The following is a 22,129-nucleotide window of genomic DNA, read 5'->3' as shown; positions in this document are numbered from 1 at the left end:
ATTTAGGCGAACACTCTGCCACCATCCTTTTGGCGGTAGTGTCGCCGCTCCAGTGCGATTGCTTCCTTCTCCAACCTCTCCTGATCCTAGCATGGAGGCCCTCACCGTCCCTTGAGTCGTCCACCTGGTCACGCTCGCTACCCTTGCCGTGGCTTGTGACTAAGGAACCCGAAGGGTCACGAAGGGGGTCATGCATGGAATAGTAACTAGATGGGCCTAATTGCAATAAGAGCCACGTTGTCCACGCTTACGACACCAAAATAGAGATTATTATGAACCTAATTAGTCGTTTTGGGAGTTTATGGACCGGGGTGACACACCCCAACAAATTTAAGGACCAGATATCACACAGCTCAAATACAAATAATAGTTGTGCTTGAAATGTGTTTCATCGTGACACAATACCCTCCATGTCCTGGTCATCAACGAAGAATCTACATATCTCGCCAATACGAATACCTCGTCTCCATCTCTGGACTTGACACGAAGGACGGGCGCCATAGTGGCATATCAATTGAGATCTCCAAGACAACAACACCATAGTCGGGATCAGAAAACAAAAGCTCTCCCCATCCTTAATTGCCATATTTGGCAAATGAACAAGTAGCTGAGAAAAAGTTACATTAGATAGACAAATTGTATGAATAGAGATTAGAGTTACTTTAAGACAATATTTGATCAATAAAGCATCACAAAACAAAGGAAAAATCTCAAACTACTCACCCTCCCCCCCAACCACAACCACCAAAAATAGTTAGGTCTATATCCAATGACCCATAAACTAACGTTTGAGACTATTTCATTCAGTCTAATTTTAATCCTTATACAAGACTTTTTGTCCTCCAAGTACAAGTTGAGTTTTAATTTCAATTTTGTAAGGCATATTAACGGACATCACATTTTTTGTTGAAAGTACCTTATGAATTATTAATCATTATGTTTCATATAGTTTTGTCTCTAGTGTTAATTTATCATTACTTATGAGATGTCCTAACCTATCCAAATAATGATAAAAAGCTTATGATGTATTTCTTAACACAAAGTATTATCTCAGCGTAAACTTCACAAAATTTGAAACTAAATCTCAACTTATACGTGGCAAAACAATAAAAAAATCTTGTTAAGGGGTAAAGTGGACCAACTAAAATAACCGGAGGGAGTAAATCGAACCAAATGTTAATTTAGGGGAGGGTTAACTAGGCATTGGTGTTTCACACCTTCACTTGTATGAGTGACATAAAAGCATGCTGCTACGGATGGTGTTGACTGTGGTTTAGACTATTTTTTGGGAAATACAAAGCTAAAATGTGAAACTGTATTTACTTAAATAATTAAGTTACTTTAGGTAGTAATGTCCTGTTAGGCTATCCTAAAAATCAGTTATTTTAGGTTGAATTCAAGCCCTCTTTGTAAAGTTTTACATAGAGCTTAAATAGTACTCCTTCGATTCGAAGTTGTAATTCTTTTGGCTTTTATAGACATAGAACATAGCGAATATGTACCTACAGAAGCCAAAACGGTTTACAATTTGTAACTGATGAAATAACAATCTTCTAATTTCTTCAGCTATCCGGTAAAGCATGGGATGGCGAAGCAGCAAACGAGACCAGCGAAAAGTATCTTGGTTTGAATGTTATAAACTTTGTTGTTTTGCTGAGATCCAAACCAGAACTCGGTTGGATTTTACTTTGATACTGAGGTTGACATCGACGGTAGTAAGGCATAGTTTGTTGGCCGACGTTGTACAATAGAAATAGCTTTTGATCTGAGGGTCAACTCCGTTGGCACGTGAGATAGCAGAGTAGATGAACCAATTACCAAAAGTGCATATCAGTAAGTTTTATGTGTACCCCTATAAAAAACGATAATGATATTCACTCTGTTCGGCTGGACGTATAGAAACATGCACCTTCAAATTTGCGTGTGTACTCCACATACAACATGTACCTATATTGTCATACAATCCTATTATTTCCATTTCCTACTATTCCTCTACTCTAACAAATGTCCTAAGTGGAATCTATACAAAATTTGTACCCTTGTCAAGGCACATAAGAATGAGCATGAAGCCGGTTCCCATGCAAAAGTCACTTACCCAATCATCATTGGGTCTTCATGCCTTCCTCCAATCCACTTACACCTCTCCTCCACCACACGTCCTTGCCTACAAGTGGAGAACATGTCAAAACCTGCATTTAAACATACAAGGGAGGTCTATCTTTAATTGAACTACTTTCCATCCTAATTTAAATCACCTTTGTAGAATCATTCTCCCCAGAGAGCCAAAGATATGTACTCCCTCATTGCTGTCATAGTATTATTTGCATTGAGCTGCACCCAGCCGGACAGTGGGTACGTAGGCGAACCAACTCCATGCTCACGAATCCACAAAAAATTGTGCATTGCAAAGCATGACATAATAATCATCTTTAGCTTCTCCCTATGGCAGTAAGGTACCCCATCCAAAATGTGCCAACGGCCTTTCAAAACCCCAAATGTTCCGATTCGATGACATTGCGGAGCCTCGAATGAGTAAAGTTAAATTTCTCCTGTCGAGATAATGTCTCAATGTCTAAGCCCCTAAAATCATCCAGATGGTACCTTGTATTTTAGAATGGACCCATGTAGCCATACTCCTACGCGTATCCAACGTCCACCAGATAGTAGCGTCCTGCAACACATGAACCATTTGCACAATTAGTTTTTCTTTTTTGCCCAAGCAACTACAAATGTTGGTCCAACAATTGCATGGCAGTAATCACTAACCATGTGGTGGATGCGAGAAGTTTGGTTCCTCCCAACAATCTCTTAGGACAGACATGTCATGCATTCGACCCCACCATCCCGGCACCGACAAATGTGAAGCGCCCATCCATGTCGACAATGGCACAAACATTAATTGTTACATCTCCTTTTCTATTTATATAGTCAGCTTTGGCCTGCTTATTCATCGTAACTTTAACATGAGTGCCATCCAAAGCCCCGATGCACCCATCAAAGAATGGTGCATATGTTGCAAGTTTAGAGTTCACTATAGCATAAGTGGTATCGTTGGAACAAGGATGGTTTCTACCCACTTACAGATAACCTCGACGACATGAGCAACCTTCCTACTAACTGTATTTAAAGACCTGTTCGAATCTATCCCTGCTCCTTCTAGTTGCCTGGTTGTGAGCACAAGTCCACACATATATACCTAAAGCTTCTAGGGATCCTGTCTGTTGTGTACCCTTGAGTCCAAACCCAAGTAAAATGTCTTGCAAATGCATCAAGTCATTAGGAGACATACGCAAGTTGTCAAGGCACTTTCAGTTCGTTGCACTAGATTGTGTTTCGATCCACTGTCGCCCGGTCACCTTGGGTAAGGGGACTTCAGGGTTGACCATTGGAGCCGCCTTGGCCATTGCTACTTTGTACCTTGCAAGCGCGACAACAGTAGCCACCAAGTTAAAAATGGGCGGTCCTTCACTAGAATTGTCGCAAATTGTGTTCGATCCACTGTCGCCCGGTCACCTTGGGTAAGGGGACCTCAGGGTTGACCACTAGAGCCAGCCTTGGCCACTGCTGCTTTGTACCTTGCAAGCACAACAGCAGCAGCCACCAAGTCAAAAATGGGTGGTCCTTCACTAGAATTGTCGTTGTTGTTGGAGTTCTCAGTGCTGCTCATCTACAAGAACAAATGGGTCAGATACAAGAGATATCTAGTGGTCATAATATATGGAAACTAATCCAACAAAAATATCAGATTATTGTGCATGAATTAGTCCTAAATTCATACAGCTAGTTTCTGAACAAATGAGTTAATGAGGTATCAAATACGAACCTTCAAATTGGTTGGGTCCCTATCAAGGTTCTGCAGTTCTCAATAATACAATAATAGGGTACTCAGTTGAACCTAGAACACCAATTAATAGTGATACTCTGGTTGAACTTGTAGCTAAACCTAGAACACCAATTAACAGCAATTTAGGAATCAAGTAGCAGGCTACTGACTAGATGAACACAAATACAGGCAAGGAATCAAACCTCGGTACTCATTGATGATCTGGAACAACTAGCTTGTCCTGCAAAACAAGGAGGCAATACTCAACAATTGACATGAAAAATGAAAAGTATCTTCAACAAAGATATTTATATCAGAACACACAGTTTATTTGGATTCGGCAAAAAAAAAGCAGCACACAAAGTTCAGGCCACTATTACAGCGATGCAACTTAAACAAACATTGTCCAGGAAACATTACAAGCGAATAATACAAACCAAACGAACATAGGCCAAACCAAAGAACTCAACATGCATGTTTTTTAAAATAAAACTACATAGACTGCAGCAGTAGGAACGCTGCCTGGGATAATATCTACTTCGATCTGGATCTCCTTGTCCTCCTAGTAGATCTACAAAAAGTTCAGCCGGCCCTCTTTTGTTTCCATGGTCAGGAAGTTCCTACGGTCTAGTGTGTTCTTGCAAATAATTAAAGCTTGAGCATACACAGCATTAGACTCGCACAAACCATCTTCTTTCAAAATCTTGACCACTTTGTCCATCTGCTCTTCATGCATGATCATAAGGGCCTTTTGCTTCTTATGGTCTTTAATGATGTCGGTCAGATCATTAAGGCAGTCATCAATGGAAGCACTCTTCTTACTGGGAGGGCTGTTGATAGAATGTTCCCTAGTAGATCTCTTGGAGGACTGACCAACACTCTGGACACCTACGGGCTTCTAGGACATGTCCTATAGAGTATCATGGCTAGCAGTATTGGGTGTCCACTCGCGATGATGTCCACCAGAAGAGAGCAACATCCCCTCGCTCGCGGGGGGTGTGTCCTAAAAGAGTCATCAGTAGGTCAAGGCATTAGGGAATTTTGGTCCGCTTCAGTAGCAGATTGGCTATTTTCCTGCACATGTGCCATGGTTCCACAGGTTGGAACGACTATAATGAGAACATCCCTAGTACTTGGTAGTCAGGGGGTTAGAAATAAATTAGGTGGAAGTTAGTACCCCATTGCCACCCTCAAAAAACAAGGGGTCAGCTGTGATGCCTCCAGTATTCGGGTCACGGCCTAGCCTAGTGTGGGTTTAAAGGTCGCACCAATTAAAAAATGCCCAGCTTCAGCTCGTTGAACTTGTTCTGCGGCTATTTCTTATCATACGGCAACTTCATCACCTCTCTGAAGGCTGGATACACATTTGCCCATCCGATGGTTGTTAGGCCTTTCTGGTTCTAGTGCAATAGGTTTTTCTGTCAGATCACTAGGTCCTAGAAAGATTCTCGTGATGTTGTCATCCCAAGTTAGCACGAGGTGTGGTCATCTGTTGCCATGTTTGAAATGTATGGTATGATGTATCCAGCATTGAAGAAAAATACAGCAGTTGTAAGAGTTACATATAACAAAGTTAGGGCATACGAAATAGGGACTTGCCTTGGCAAAATGCTTAGCATGTTTTGAACAGAGATTGTAGTATCTGGCTTCAGGTGAAGAGCACGATGAAGTGGAGGACGTTTCCGGTGTGGGCAGCGTTGTGTAGCAGTGGTTCGCATGTGCAGGAAATCGCTACAGCGTTAGTAATAGTTTGAATGAGAGCGTTGCACTATGAGAAACAAGTGAACATGGATGAAAGTGCAAGAGAACGAACCTTGGGTCCCCGGATCCGGCGAGGCGACAGGCGATTCCGGCGACCTGTGAGGCGGATCCATGGGCGGCGCTCGGCGTAAACCTACAACACGAGCATGTGGGGGTCAGATCCAGAGGGGGGGGACGACGGCGGCCTCGGATTCGGGGGTACCTTGTTGCAGGCGGACGGGCGTCGATGGTTGCCGGTTTTGGAGGGATGCTGTAACATCCTGGCCCAGGGCTTAACAGGATTAATAGGATACTCATACCAATAAGTTGCAACTTCTTTTCTGGAAGCCCATCTACAAATAACTCCGAGGTTAAGCGTGCTTGGCCTGGAGCGATGGGTGACCGACCGGGAAGTTCTTCCTGGGTGCGCACAAGTGAGGACAAAGTGCGCAGAAAAGACTGTGTTGGTCTGTGAGGGCAGTCTATATCCTAGAGAAGCTGCCAGATGTAAGCAGGTCCGGCCTTGGAGAGGCGGGATATTACAGAATGGTATCAGAGCCGACTCTCGTGGTTTTATGGGCGCGTGTGTCGCAGTTGCGCAGGCATGGTGTGCATGGTTGGTGTGGATCCGGCGTGGTCACACAGCATGGCACATGCGCTAACTCTAGACACACGGACGTGGCCAAGAGAGGACGCTCCTAGCTTAGGATTGATCGACGAGGACGTCGATCTCTTAAGGGGGTGAGGATGTAACATCCTGGCCTAGGGCTTAACAGGATTAATAGGATACTCATACCAATAAGTTGCAACTTCTTTTTTGGAAGCCCATCTGCAAATAACTTCGAGGTTAAGCGTGCTTGGCCTAGAGCGATGGGTGACCGACCGAGAAGTTCTTCCTGGGTGCGCACGAGTGAGGACAAAGTGCGCAGAAAAGACCTGTGTTGGTCTGTGAGGGCAGTCTATATCCTAGAGACGCTGCCAGATGTAAGCGGGCCCGGCCTTGGAGAGGTGGGACGTTACAGATGCGGAGCTCACGGTCGCCGCGGAGGCTATCGACACCGAGGGGGCTCCCTCACGGCGTAGAGAGGCGGGCAGGGAGGGACCCGCTGACAGCCACCGGGGCAAGCATGGCGAAGCGGAGCTCACGATCGTCGTGTCCCACGCTGAGGAAAGAGGATGTGGTGCTAGCTGGGGAGCAGAATGTGGGAGGGAGTAGAATGCGGCCGGGCGGTAGGCTTTTAGGTCAGCCGAACGGCTAGGCTAAACAGCCCAGCCAAAACCAGCCCACCAAGCCGATTTTAGACCAGCCGAACGGAGCAATTGTTCGGGCGTCCGTTCCGTGAGGACAGACCCACCCACGAAATGACTCGGACCGACTCGTCCTCATCCACTCCCGCTCCGCCTCCCTCATCCTTATCCCCACTCTACGCCTCCGACGCCCACTCTGCCGCTTGCTCCCTCATCCCCACCCCCGGCTCACTGCCGCAACGCGCTCGACGGACGTTGTGCCCGTGCCAGCTCGCTGTCGCCCTGCCCATTCCACGTACCCTCCCTCCCTCCTCCCTCCGCGACCTCCATTGCTATCCTCGGGCTCCCAGCGACCCAACTCCCGATCCCCCCACCGGAGATGAGGACGACGACGGTGGCTCCGACGAGGTAGGTCAGTCTTTCTCTGGATCTGAGCCTCCCTCCTCCTCCTCCTCCTCCTCCTCCTCTTCTGGATCTGAGGGACGTGGCGGTGGCTAGGGTTCCGGTGAGCTTTGGGGTCCTATTCCCTCCTTCCTCAGGCGAGCTCGAAGGTGATAGGCCAGGGGCTGGAGCAGCCTGCACCTCGAACCCATCCGCTTGCTGCTTTGTACGCTTTTTTGTTGTTTCTTCGTGTTGCAATTGGTTTTTTTGATGTTGCAATAGATATTTTTTGAATATTGCAATAGGGTGAATCATGTGTTGCAGAAAGGGAGTTCTAATGTTGGGATTGTTGCAATAGGGGATTTTAATTGTTGAAATTACCTTTTTCAATTGTTGCCGCACTGAAAGGTGATTATTGAGTTGTTTCCATTTTTTTCATGTTTCATGGTTGATTTTGCGATGTCACAGTACTACTGTTTGAGATGTTGCAGTACATACTTTTCAAATATTGCAGTACATAATTTTTCGATGTTGCAGTACATACTTTTCAAATATTGCAGTACATAATTTTTCGATGTTGCAGTACATAATTTTGATGTTGCACTATATAGTTTTGCGATGTTGCAAGTATTTATATTCTAATGTTGCACTACATAGTTCACATATTTTTTGCGATGTTGCACTTGAAGTGTTTCGTGCTTTTGGGACAGGGGAGCAGTGGGAAACGGGGCGTGCTGGAGGAACGGGGTGCGTTGGGGAATGCGTACAAGGGCGCAGTGGGGAACGGAGGACAGGTACACGGTGGACGCAATTCTATTTCGTTCTATTCCGATCCGATTCTATGGGGCGGGCGGGTTTGGGTAGGGGAGCAGCCGGACGCATCTGGCGGGCGCGACGTTCAGGTGCTAGGATAACCGAAAAAAAAAGTTTTGTGTACCTTGTGATCGAGCAGTTTCCCATCATAATCACAGATCCTAGCACGCCCATCAGACTCGGATGGATCAATGACGATTCCAGTAAACCGCCATACCGACACCCTCTCTGAAAACAGGACCAATTATGCCAAGATTAGCTATGGCCTATGAGGGAATTATTTGGGTTAATCTAACTGCAAGTTCGCAATAATTTTACCATCTCCAACCCCAGTGGAGGCAACGCTGACAATCGATCTTGCTAGCGTAAAAAGCACCTCCCTGTTATCTTGGGGAGTTCACCATGATGGAAGAAGTGTCAAAATCCTTGCCCTTTCTCTTTCTCTCCCTCAAGATAGGAGGATTGCTGACAGGATCTAAAAGAAGAGCACCCAAGATACAAGAGTTAGCAGAAAGAAGTTTCTTCATTGGAGGAGTAACAATAATGAAGAAAATAACCATTTTCATCCAGCTCTTCAGCGACTCTAGTAGCCCTGTGCCACTCTGCGATCTCTTCCCGGCTTCACCCTCGGGAAATTCGGGGCAGCTAATGGGGAGAGGACGGTTGCTCGAGATGAGGGGGAGGGCATCATCATCTGAGTTGATCCACTCCTCGTCCTCCGGCTCTGTGTCGCGCTCGTCGGCTCGGCAGTCACAGGCCGGGTCTCAACTAGTCTCCCGCCCGCCTCCCATAGCCATGTTGTCTTGTCCCCCGTTCGTCGTTGTCTCCACCGGCAAAGACGAAGACGGCTCCTCGGCACGTCTCTTCCTCCTCGTGGTCGGGAACATCCTCGGCGCCGGTGCGTTGCGCTGAGTTTCAGGCGCCGCCGACGAACGCGTTGCCGGTTAGAGGGAGATCTAGGGTAGGGAAATTGTGGTTTGGGAAGGAACGAAGTTTGAGGGCGCCGTCGGGCTCGAACGCGGCCGATCCCACGATCACGGCACCATCCAATTCTGGTTTTCTCCGCGTCCTTACAGGGATCGATAAAAACAAGCGTCCAAACTGACTCCCAAATATCCGCGCTCCGGAAAACGGAACATGGTTTGCACATCTTTCCGCGCACTCCTTCCTTCCCAATCGTGAATTCGTGATTTGGCGGGTGAAAACCGATCGCCTGCCCCCTCAGGTGAACAAATGGAGCAGGTCGAGGCCGTAGCAGGGGACGCTGTCGTTGGCGAGGAAGAAGACCGGGTTTCCGGCGAGGAAGGGAACGGACGGTCAGAGCGAGGACGACGGCTACCCCGCCATCGCGGTGGTGGGAGGGCACGCCCGCCGACCGCCGGTGTCCTCCTTACTCGTGCCATCGTGGCACTGCCGATGATGTGCTGAACGGCTTTCATTCGTTCGTTCGCGAGCCTGGTGTGCGTCGTGTCGAGCCCGCGGTTCGGCGTTTGTAGCTCGTCATTTATTGACAAAAAAAAAAAAATCGAAAAGGTCAATAATACGAAGGAGGGAAAGAAATAATAGTAACGTGCATTCTACCCGTAATGGCTGGCCATACGATCAGCGATTCATAGTGGAAAGAAACATTTACCTACTTATATAACAGATCGTATACCAGTATTCTCTTAGGACTTGGAAGTGTAGTTGTCTTTCCTTAGCTGCACAGGGCAGTAAAAGTAAAGGAAAAAGTCTTCTTAATCCCCCACCTATCAACCATGGTTTACTTCACCCCCAAACTATAAAACCGTCTATTTTACCCCTTAACTTTTCAAAACCGTCTATTTTACCCCCCCGGTTCGACAGTGGTTTTGCTACAATAACGGTGGTTTTGCTATAGTGATGGTGGTTTTGTCTTTTTCTTTTTATTTATTTCTGGTGAATCTTTAAAAAATCATAGTAAATCACAGAAAAATTATAAAATAGAAAATCTAATTTTGTTGGACTCCACATGAGTAGATCTACACAATGAACATATAATATGATATGATTTAGTACAAACTTTTTGCTGTAGTTTTAGATTAATTGGAAAATCCAATTTTGTCTGTAATTAATTGGAACAATTTATAGCTGCAGCTTCTGTGGTCCAATTATGATGAAATTTTTATGGTAGGCTAATTATTGTATGCTTGAACTATAGTAAAAATTTCGTACTCATTGGACCATGTATAACTTAGTTATAGATAAATTCTAATTAATTACAGACAAAATTAGATTTTCCAATTAATCTAAAGGTACAACAAAACATTTGTACTAAAGCATACCACATTATATGTTAACTATGTAGATCTACTCATGTGGAGTCCAACAAAATTGGATTTTCTATTTTATGATTTTTCTATGATTTACTATGATTTTTCAAAGATTCAGCGAAAATAAATAAAAAAAAAGAAAAGGTGAAACCACATGCAGCGTAGCAAACCACCGTTACTGTAGCAAAACCACTGTCGAAAACCGCCCGGAGGGGTAAAATAGACGGTTTTGAAAAGTTCAGAGTGATAAAATATACGATTTTATAGTTTGAGGGTGAAGCAGACCATGGTTGATAGATGGGAGGTTAAGTAAACTTTTTCCTAAAAGTAAATAGCTAGAGGTCGGATCCATCCTCTCCTCTATTAGGCTTGGCTGAGCAGCACTTTGCGCATTCATCACGGCACTATTTGAAACTGGGCTAATTGAACCTGGTCAACAACTTAACTTCTCTTCTTGCAGCTTTGAGTTGATAAGATAGTTGGTTGTGGCTTAACAGAATTGGTACTATGTCCATCCGTACGACGCGTCCTACTTCGGTCCACCAGCCGCGTGCAGTTGCCGAGTTGGTGCCCATGATCCAACATGGGCAGATGCGGCCCATTCCCAAGTAGTTGTTGTAGTCGGCCCAAAGCCTAGGCCGAGCATGTGCAAGACACTCCGCCGACCGAAACCAAAGAGGGAAAATTGGCTGGATACCATTAAAAGATGTCAACTTTACTAATGTATCATTAAAAGATCACCTCTTTGCTATCTAGCATCGGAAGATCACCACGTTATTGGTTTCTACCACTTCCGTGATCTTTGCTAACGTTCCGTGTATCTCTATTCTTCGAGTCGTCTTCTTCGGAATGTCTTCCCTCATGTAACTCAACCTCGCAGCTCGCCCGGTCGACGTAAACGGGTCTTGAGGACTTGGAGAGCGCGGCGAGGCTGCTGGTGGAGCGCCAGGACTGGAAGACACTGCTGGAGAACGACCAGTTGTGCGCCGAGGTGTGCCGCGGCGGCGGTTTCCAGGGCAGGAGCGAGGGGCCCATCACCTTCTCCTCGACCTACAAGTACTACCCAACTCCGACGCCTACTATGGCTACGCCACTGCCGCCGGGGGCCACGGCATCCGTAACAAGCGGCGCGCGCTAACATGGTGCGACCGCATCCTGTGGCGTGGCGCAGGGCTCAGGCAAACCCGGTACTTGCCGCTGCGAGTCCCTACGGTCGGACCACCGCCTCGTTCGTGTCGTCTTCGTGGTGGAGGTGGACGCACCTAGGAACCTCAACTTCGGTCAGGAGCTTCTCCATGTCCAAGAGGTTCGACAGGGTTGGCAGGAGCCCGGCCGACCACTTGCTCCGCGCAAGGACGACGTCAACAACGCCAGTTGCCTCTGAGTCTCCGACGAAGAACTGCAAAGCAGAGTCAAGCGGGAGCATGAGCGTAGAAACCACATGGGAAGATAAAACACGGGTGGTTAAACAGCGCCGGCGGCAACACACCTTTGCCGGATCCAGCCATGGCGACGACACGATGGGCGCAGCGATGCCGGTGTGTGAGTAACCGATGCGAAGGTATCGGCGCCCCCGTCTCTGCCACCCATCCTCGCGCGCGCCGATGCTGGTGCTGCGCCAGGCCTCCGAGAGCGGGACCGACGCCCACACCTCTGCCGGTGCCGTCATCTCTGCCGGTGAGGGACCGCGTGATTGAGTTCAGCAAGCACATGGGGCAGTGCTGGGCACGCTGCCTGCCGTCGTTCTCTGGTGGGGTCATGGCCGAGCTCGACTACAGGGACACCACGCCGGGTGGGCCTCACGCTCTCCAAGTCCTCGACGACCCTCGACCGCTTCGAGTGCGAGGCTAGGAGCTACGAGGTTAAGTTAGACGAAGAAAGAGCTTCGGAAGAAGACGACTCGATTAACGGAGATGCACGGAACGTTAACAAAGGTCACGGAATGGTAGAAACCAATAACGTGGTGACCTTTCGGTACTAGATTGCAAAGAGGTGATCTTTTAATGATAGATTGCTAAAGTTGACATCTTTTAATGGTACTCAGCCAATTTTCCCCCAAACAATTTTCGTATCTCGTGGGCCTGACTCAGGTAGGACATAGCTGGCCTGGCCAACTTTTCTGAACCAAGCAACTCCATCCAACCCCAGGCCACAAAAAATGGAAGCCTGGTATTGCTGCCGGGGACATGCAGCTTTCCCGGGGTCCAATCTAAACAGGCACATGTTGCATACATCTGTCATGTCCCCAGCAAGGACCATGTGATTGAACAGGATAAATCACTCAATCAAGGGTTCATTAATAGCCTAAAACCGAAGGGATGATAATCAATGAGGAACACAGATGTACAGGTTAAGCATATCTAGACTTACAATGCGATAGCACACTCCATTTGGAAATAAGGGGAAAAAAACTAATGTCTTTGAATAGCCGCAATCGGTGAGAAATAGGCAGGGCAATGGGCATTGCTACCAAAATGAATCTTCAATGGTTGGATCACGTTAGGTGTTAGAGATCACTCTAACTGATTTCAACACCACATTACTGTAGAATAGATGATCACTTACGTGGTCGTCCTCTTTTTCCTCCTCTCTTTCCACCACGGCTGCCTGAGGTTCCGGCTTTCTGAGCAGGGCTCTCAGTTTTCTTAGGGCGACCTCTGCCCCTTCCAGATGGCTTTGCCTCAGGTGTTGCCTTTTTGGCTCCCCTGCCTCTCCCTCTAGAGGGTTTGCGGCCACGCCTACCCTTTGGCTCTTCTATATCACCATTTTCATCATCTCCACTTTCATCATCATCATCCTCCTCTTCAGAATCAGATTCAGAAACATCCTTAGTTTTCTTGCGCTTGTTGGCACGTGAATTGGTGCTGGCAGACGCCTTCTTGGTTACTTGCACCTCCACCTTCTCTACTGCAGTGGTGAATTCAAAACCATCAATAAGAATAAGATATGTGAATCAGCAAAATGTAAAGTCAATTATAGTTGTGAAGCAAATTTGAATGGCAAGCCAACTCAATTTGGTTGTCTACTCGAAAGATGCTTTATAAGATAGTAAAACATAAACCAACGTATTTTCATTGTTTTCTACAAATGATGGTTCAGATCCCTAGTGTTTATTCTGCAGAATGCACAATACAGTTCAACAAAAATAAATAACCAGCAAGACTGCATGTTCATTTTTGTAGTAATTTAGGATCATGGAGCCTCATCATGAATGGGTTGACCCAGCCCAGCACAAATATACTCAGGATAGATGCAGGGTGAATGTTCAGCTCAGGCCTAATAAAGTGATTTCATTTGCATGCAGGAAAAAACATGGAAGATTTAAGTGTCTGCTTGCAGAATCAAATCGTGCCATTCCGAAACAAAAACACAAGGGAATACAAACCTTCAGCTGAGGTATCTCCATCATAAATTTCCAGCTGAGCAACAAAAGAAAAGTGTATTAAAATACAATGATTAAAACATGTCCACCAAACAACGGAAGAATGAAAAGGCTAACAGCACATCGATATTTCAAGGCAATAAAACAGGTGGTAGATGTTAAACATGTAAATACATATCCAAGTAAATGAGAGAGCGTTTGGATAAGTTCTTTGTTCAATTGCGACCTAGTTATATTCCCTTAATCCCTTATTTATCATTTCATCAGTTGCCTTTGTCTGGGTGTATCACCAAACATTATTATTCAATTGCAGAGCAGAAAATAAATCTACAAGGTTAGATTTATCCAATGGAAGACCCGTTCCTTTTGGTTACCTCGTGATATAAAGCATTCGACTGAATGCTTAACCTAACATTAATTAATTAATCGAAGCATCCATGCACCAAAGTGTCATTAAATTACCTGATCAAGTCGATCACCAACATTTGCTCTGTCCACAACAATCAGAGACAGTCCAAATCCACAGCCGACACTGGAGTCTTCTCAAGTTAATAGACCAACCTTAAAAGGGATGGAATGCAAACAGACATGTATTGGTTTAATGTAATTACCTTGTAACATGCATGCCCTCAAGAATGTCAACCTTTTTGGGATTTGCTGATGATCTATATTACAAATATATGGTAAAACAATGGCCAGTGAGACAGTCTATTAAGTACTGTATAATGAACATATTCTAATATTTTTATATATACATACTTCTGACCGTTAGGCCCGTAACCAAGCTCTCCATTCTGGGCGACACCCCAGCTTATGCAAGAATCATCAGCACCAACAACGTGGTGCATGTTACCAGAAGCCATGCAGCGAATGTTCCAACCACTGAAGTAAATAAATTGACAGTATAAGCAGAAAACCAAGCATAATAATGCTACATCATGAAGTTAACTACAAATAACTAAAAAACAAAAGCATATTACAAGAACAATAACAATAAAGTATGGTAGATTATGGTATTCTGCATTATTGTGACAAGTGTGTGAGGACTGAGGAACCTTAAATCCATCACAGGTTTCGGGTACATCCAATCATCGCCTGTATTCTTCATCTTTCCCCACATATACAACTGTCCACCACCTAGAAATCAAACCGACCAGAAATTAATACAATGATGTCAATTATGGGTTTTGCAATACAATCAGGAGGTTCTTAGCAGCTCAAACTATACTAATACTTTTCAGTCAATGAATTGCAGCAGATGTTCAACAATATCTATCGATCGAACAAGGTGCCTAAGGAGTGGAGAAGAAGCATATTGGTACCAATCTACAAGAACAAGGGAGACATCCAAAGTTGCACTAATTATAGGGGAATTAAGTTGATGAGCCACACGATGAAGCTGTGGGAGAGAGTTATCGAGCATCGACTGTGAGGAACGACATGGGTATCTACAAACCAATTCGATTTCATGCCCAGAAGGTCAACCATAGAAGCAATTTTCTTAATAAGACAAGTTATGGAGCGGTTCAGGGAGCAGAAGGACCTACACATGGTTTTCATAGACTTGGAGAAGGCTTATGACAAGATACCAAGGAATGTTATGTGGTGGGCGTTGGACAAACATAAAGTCCCAACAAAGTATGTTACCCTCATCAAGGACATGTACAACAATGCCATGACTAGTGTACGAACAAATGATGGCAACACAGACTACTTCCCGATTAAAATAGGACTTCATCAAGGGTCAGCCTTGAGCCCGTATCTCTTTGCCTTGGTAATGGATGAAGTGACTAGGGACATTCAAGGGGATATCCCTTGGTGTATGCTGTTTGCAGACGATGTAGTGCTAGTTGATGAAAGCCAGGCAGGAGTAAATAGGAAACTGGAGTTGTGGCGGCAGACCATTGAGTCCAAAGGTTTTAGAGTAAGTCGAACTAAAACAGAATACATGAAATGCGACTTTGGCAACGCGACACATGAGGAGGGAGACGTGAGTTTGGAAGGTCAAGTGGTGCCTAGGAAAGATACCTTCCGTTATCTAGGATCGATGCCGCAGAAGGATCGAGATGTTGATGCAGACGTTTGCCATAGGATTAAAGCAGGGTGGATGAAGTGGCGCCAAGCATCTGGCATTCTCTGTGACAAGAGGGTACCACAAAAGCTGAAAGGCAAGTTTTATAGAACGGTGATTAGACCAGCTATGATGTATGCATAGTTATTAAGGCATCGCCTAGGCGACGACTTGGCGTCCAGGCGATTTTTGAAGCTAGGCGTCGGGCTCGCCACGACCGAAGGTCGTATGTCGTCGCCTAGGCGAGATTGGGCGTCCGCCTGGACGCCGCACGAAAGCAGATGCGGGGGGGGGGGGGGGGGGGGGGGGGGGGGGGACGGAGAGCTGATGCGCGCGCGGGAGGGAAACAAGCGAGAGAGAGTTGCGTGCGGGGGGGGGGGGGGACAAGCGCGGGAGAGTGCGCGCGAAGCGGAGTATATCCTTCCGCGCGGGGGAAAAGGAAAGAGGCCTTGCAATCTTGGAGTCCCCGCCGTCGAGAGGGAAAGAGAAGAGGGTGGAGGTCCACCTGGAATCCGGTGGTCGTCTACCTCCTCCATCCCGTCGCATGCCCTGCTCGCTTCCGGTCGCAACTTCCACTGCATCCGTGACTTCTACTACATCCGTGATGGCGTGACCCCAGTACCATCCGCGTCCCTGACTTTCGCCTCATTCATGACCCCTTCTCTGCTCCACATTCTGGACTTGTCCACAGCCTCCTGCGCGTACGTCCTTTTCTCCCCTAGTCCCCTGCTTCCTCTGCTTCCTCCCTGCTTCCTTTGCTCTGCCTCCTGTGCTCGTGCTGGATTGTTAAGACCTGGATAGATGCACTCCTTCCTGTGCTTTCCGCTATTAGTTGTATATAAATCGTTGTGGCTTGGTGGATGCTTGTGCTAGATTGCTATTCGGTTGACTGCTTGTCTGCTTGTGCTTGCCTGCTTGGCTCTTCTCTGCTCTTGCTCTGCGGCCAACTATTAAGGTAGGATTTGCTTCTAAATTCTAACTATAAGGTATAGTTAGCTTCTAAATTCTAGTCGCAATATATATATTAAGATGTTTGTATGGCGTCGCCTCGCCTCGCGCCTTAAGCGCCTAGGCGTCCGGAAGGGGGTGGCTCGCCGCGCCGCGCCTTACCGCCTTAAGAACTATGGTTGTATGGCACAGAATGTTGGCCTACAAAAAGACAACATGTCCAACAGCTGAGTGTCGCGAAAATGCGTATGTTGCGTTGGATTTGTGGTCACACAAGGATGGATCAAGTTCGGAACGATTATATACGTGACCGTCTAGGGGTAGCACCAATTGAAGAAAAGCTTGTCCAATATCGGTTGAGGTGGTTTGACCATGTCCAAAGGAGACCTTCAGAAGCACCAGTGCGATGTGGAGTTCTAAGTCGAGATATCAATGTGAGAAGAGGTAGAGGAAGACCGAAGCTGACATGGAAGGAGGCAATTAAAAGAGATTTAAAGGGTTAGGATATACCTAGAGATCTTTGTTTGGATAGGAGTACTTGGAAAATAGCTATTGACGTGCCTGAACCGTGACTAGGGGCTCATGTTGGGTTTCAACTCTAGCCTACCCTAACTTGCTTGGGACTAAAAGGCTTTGTTGTTGTTGTAATTATAGACTAGGTTACTTCAAGGGTAATGCCAAATGCCTCATGGTGAAATTGATGCCTAAAAACCAGACCAAAGCAAAAACATCGTAACTGAACAAACAAATATATATGCCTCATTGCCTTGCATAGTTCAAAGGGCTATTCACCCTATGTAGTGATAAAGCATAAAGTCATTTGACTAGTATTTTGTCACCAGATTCGATAGGTTGGCAATAAATAGCTTAGCTGGCAAACAATCTGATAAGAATTCACTTCTAAAGAAATAGAAGAGGGTTAACTTGCAGCTGCTGTAATGTGTATGTTTTGAAGCTGCTTAAGAAGAGCAAGCATAAAACATTAGTAAGTTCAGTAAAGTTCTATCTCCCTATTTTCTCAAGTAGTTTTTTTATTTAATACAACATCAATAACAACAAAGCTTTTTAGTCTAAAGCAGGTTCAGGATTAGAGCTGAAGCCCAACATGAGACACCACCAAAAAGGGAAAGGAAAGAAAAACCAGCTACATATATACATACATTTGGGAATCTAAAGACTATTTGCCATCCAGGTACGTGGATAGCTGGTTAAAACGCCTGTTTTTGTTATCTAGAAAGCAACAACATCTAAATGGGCTGCAACATGGTTTAGAAGCAGCAGAGCAAACAAAACCTAACTCTTCAACCACATCTAGATCTCTTCGTCTGTAGCATCCAGTGTCAATTATCAAAGTAACTGTACAAGAAGAGGCTTAAAGGTAACAAGCAAAAAAAAATGCTTGCATGCTTTGCCTTAAATGAAGTAATGTGATGCCTAATGTGGGAGCAGCAGCATCAAGATAGCACCCACATGAATGTTGGGTGAAAATTCGGGTTCAAGCAAATGCATGCACCGTCTAAAGTACAGGGAAGATACCAACAGATGATAAAAGGAAAATGTTAAGTTTACTAGCACTTATCCTTTATGATAGTTCATCCATGCAAACAAGTAAGATACCACAGAAACCTATTACCCCCAGTCTAAATAGCATAAGCTTAAATTAAATGACTATAAGAATGGCCTGTGCACTAGAGATAGCTGTAACATACCAGCAGTGCATGCAGAACTCGCAGAACCAGCTGAGACAATAGCATCAGGTGGCAGAACATTGTGCTTCTGGAAGACTTCTACAATGCGAGGTTGCCATTCATCCTTCTGTTCTCTATGCCCCAACCTAAGTAACAAGCAAGTCATTATATGAACCTCCTTGTGTTTGGACTATCACATGGTTACAGTTGGATGCATGCCAATAATATCATACCTTCCATATCCACCAAAACCCCAGCTGTCAAAAAAAAACACCAGTAAGAGAAAATAGAAGACATTAAATCTGAAAAAAAAAAACAAGTCCTGCACATATGCGGTCTTCATACAGCATAAATAGAGGGCACTCACACCTATATTATTAACTATTAGTTTTGAAATTGTGTAAAACAAATGGTGAATTAAACACATACGTGTAAACAAAGCCACTGGAATCAACTGCAACTGCAACATACAAGTAAAGAAACAGGGTTGATATCAGTGTTAATCATGATGGCTAAAAAGAAGGAAGGAATGAAGAAAAACCTGTATGGTTAGTTCCACATGCAACTTTGACAACCGTTTTCCCAGAAAATGCAGCTATTGCTCTTGGGCGGGGCTGGGGATCATAGGTCAGCTTGACAGACGATTCTTTAGCATTGTACTGAAATAGCATAAATCAAATCATATTGAATTAATAGAAAATAAGAGAAAAGCCAACATGTGTTTTAAGAGTAGCAACCAACCTCATTATCAGTTCCATGCCCAAGTTGACCATATTGGGGAAGGCCTGCTGTACTGAATATCAAAGAAGAATAACATACTGCCTCAAAAACTGACAAGCAACACCCACTAAAACAGCCAAAGCAGATATTAATCAAAAGAGGTTGAAGATTTCTAGTTTTTAATCTCCAACAAAGACATACAGTATAGAAGAGCCTTCCACAGATGACAACCAGACGGTAAAATCAGCCCCACAGACAGCGTTGGTTGCTTCCGCAACAATACAGGACACTGGCGATGACTCAATCTCTGCAGCAATTGTAGAACCACAGTAAAATAGCAACATGTAAGATCGAAGAGGGGGGAAAATGTCCACAAGATTCTCAAGACTAATTATCAATCCTGGACAATGATAATACCATTATGCTGAAGAATATGACAAAGTTAAGTTTATCAATTGTCCCACGGACCCTGGGGGCAAAAGGAACGTATGAAATGCCATTTCCAACAAGTACTCAAAGATAACTTCAAGTTCACATGAGATGCTACATCGAAGTACTAGTGGTTTCATCAAGCAGAATAGGGTAAAAAAGAAATTTGATTAAAATATCTAAATGTTTGCAGAGTGTATCATGATTGTTTAAACTTGAAAAACATAACGATATGTTAGCAACAAAATGGTGTGTGTTGGCACCTCCGTGACTACTCACACGCAATAAGAAGTGAAAGATACCAACCATTCCTTAAGGAACCCGTCCCTAACTGTCCATGCTTGTTATGGCCGAAAGAGAAGGATTTCCCATCATCAGTTACAACCACTGTATGGTTTCTTCCAACACTTGCTTTGATGATTTTGTATCTGGAGGTTTAACAAGTGTCTGTTAATATCTTTGAACACATAAAGAATGTTTAACGGCTTCAAAACACTCATATTAGTCATACTACCTAATTAGCTCACGAGTTTACCGATACTATAGACAGTTATTAACAATAAAGCTGCAGGTAAAGAGCTTGACAGTTGTAGGCAAATAGACTATCTTACTTTGATAGTTGAGAAACAACAGTCGGCAGGTTACGCAGAAGAGTATCCCCATGTCCTAGCTGTCCCTTCTGCTAGAAGGTATTAGTGTTAAGCAATAAATAGAACAAGTGCAATTGACTATTCAGATTTATACCTCATTGCGACCCCATGTATAACATTTGCCTTCAGCATCTAAAGCAACACAGTGGCAAGCAGCTGAGAAAAATGTTCAAACAAGTCATTAGCGAAGACTGAAAAGTATATTCAACGACTGTTGAGTTCAAATTCAGATAACTGAAAGCAAATACACAACATAGTTAAGCATATAACCTTCAATATACGATTACAATAGTACCCCATTTTGTTCACCAATCAAATCAAGCAAGAGATGACTTTTAGAATAAAGGAACAGTAAATTGGTTGGTTTCCATCTCAAGCAATCTCCCTACCACGTCGTTACAATTACAACCCCCAGCCCCCTCATTCACATGCCGCAAGTAGTGAGGACTTTGGCTGAGTGTGCAAGCCATATCAGCCTCTCACATCAGCACGTCGCTGCCAAGCCCTCATCTGAATGCCGCCAACGAGCACTCCTGACCTCCCTGCCGCCTCTGCTCCACCCTTCCACGTGCACAGCAGAAGAGGGGCAAAGAGTGGCAAGTTGGCTGCAGAGGAGGCAAAACGACAAGAGGTAACGGCACTGGGCTCCGACATTTAGGGCTCCTGTCACTTCCCTTCTTTTCTTTTTGTCCAAGTCGACCGACCCATTTGTATTTGCTCACTCACCCATCTCCCTCACCCCACAGGCACCTTTTTTTCCCGTGGAGTCCATTTGTTCTATTTAATGCCCCCACCTCCCAAAGAAAATGCAGCTATCTCAAATACAGCTTTTGATAAAATTGCATGATAAAAGGTAGAGATAAGGAAGAAGTTTCAATTCTGTACTCCCTTTGCATATTTTTTCAAACTAATCTCTACATTGGTTCTACTAACTGACTAAGGCTGTACTGGAAAGTTATACCCATAATGGTACCGCAGTAACCTATTTTTGCCCCCATTTCCTGTATAGACTTGCTAAAACCAGACAGGCCAACATTTCAGCGTGAACTCATCGAATGATCCAATCCCTGAACGAATCTAGACTCCAGACAAGGACCACAGACCAACTCGACCTGCTTTCGTTAATTCGTTTGATCATAAACTCAAACGCGGCTTCCAGTCGACTGGTTTCCAGTCCCGCCAAAATATTGGCGCGCACATCATCTCAAACGCGGGCAAGGACGACGGGACTCACTGCATCCAGAGGCGACGAAGCGGATATCAACGCCCACTAGCGGCCGCAACCGCGTCGGCGACACCAGGTTGCCCTGCGCCCCGCCCACCACCTTCCGGCCCATGGCGTCGAAGCTCGTCCCGCCGCAGTACAGCAGCTCCCAGCCGGAGCCGGCGCCCTTCGCCTCCGTCCTCTCGTCGCCCTCGGCGGCGGCCGCGGCCGCGGCGTCCTTCTCGGTCTCGGCGCTGGCCGACATTATCGCCGGCGGCGGTGGTGGCGGCGGCGGCGCAGGATTTCGATCAGGGAACCCTAGATTTGGTAAGAGGAAGCGGGGAGAGGAAGCAAGGGGAGGGATTTGAAACAAACGACACTCCAGATTGAACTTTTTTCGCGAGCAGGTGGGCGCAGTGTGGATATATAGTACTGCACTGGGTTCGGCTAGTGGAGCCGGCTATTAAAAGTGGACCTGAGAGATATTTGTCGATCTACGAGAATGACTTGTGGGGCTGTCCTAACAGGTAGCCCAGTTGTTAACGATTGGTTCTGTTCTCTTGCGGGCTGCCGCTACCGTTAAGGTCATTGATCCGAGGAATTCCAAACGAATTTTATAGGATGGTAAGTCTGTGTTTCCCTGATGTCACGTGCCGTTTGGAACCCAGAATTCAGTTTGTGTTTTACCTGATGTCATGTGCCGTTTGGAACGAAGGATTCGAGCTCCCAGTTCCTTTGGAA

At 45.5% G+C, this 22,129-nt stretch overlaps 1 protein-coding gene, 1 long non-coding RNA gene and 1 pseudogene across 2 annotated transcripts; all 3 read right to left on the bottom strand.

Moving 5' to 3' along the window:
• Nucleotides 1–330: 330 nt before the first annotated feature.
• On the bottom strand, nt 331–9,020 carry LOC136496224 (uncharacterized; annotated as a pseudogene).
• LOC136496196 (uncharacterized) lies at nt 2,006–2,953 on the bottom strand. The gene is made up of 3 exons (XR_010769020.1): nt 2,767–2,953; nt 2,256–2,671; nt 2,006–2,164 (listed from the first exon to the last, which is right to left on the bottom strand). It is a non-coding gene; the product is annotated as an uncharacterized lncRNA (long non-coding RNA).
• Nucleotides 9,021–12,573: 3,553 nt separating the features above from the next.
• On the bottom strand, nt 12,574–21,795 carry LOC136496772 (uncharacterized). Its single transcript, XM_066492533.1, has 16 exons — nt 21,419–21,795; nt 20,279–20,340; nt 20,146–20,213; nt 19,841–19,962; nt 19,307–19,412; nt 19,127–19,178; nt 18,927–19,044; nt 18,815–18,845; nt 18,619–18,642; nt 18,407–18,531; nt 14,734–14,815; nt 14,438–14,560; nt 14,290–14,343; nt 14,141–14,210; nt 13,682–13,715; nt 12,574–13,203 (listed from the first exon to the last, which is right to left on the bottom strand). The coding sequence occupies exons 1-16, from the start codon at nt 21,651–21,653 to the stop codon at nt 12,854–12,856; spliced, it is 1,656 nt and encodes a 551-aa protein (XP_066348630.1). The 5' UTR covers nt 21,654–21,795; the 3' UTR covers nt 12,574–12,853.
• Between the last annotated feature and the right edge of the window lie 334 nt (nt 21,796–22,129).

Source organism: Miscanthus floridulus, chromosome 12, assembly GCF_019320115.1.
Source record: "Miscanthus floridulus cultivar M001 chromosome 12, ASM1932011v1, whole genome shotgun sequence".
Taxonomy (NCBI): Eukaryota; Viridiplantae; Streptophyta; class Magnoliopsida; order Poales; family Poaceae; genus Miscanthus; species Miscanthus floridulus.
This window is presented reverse-complemented; position numbering and strand designations above follow the sequence as displayed.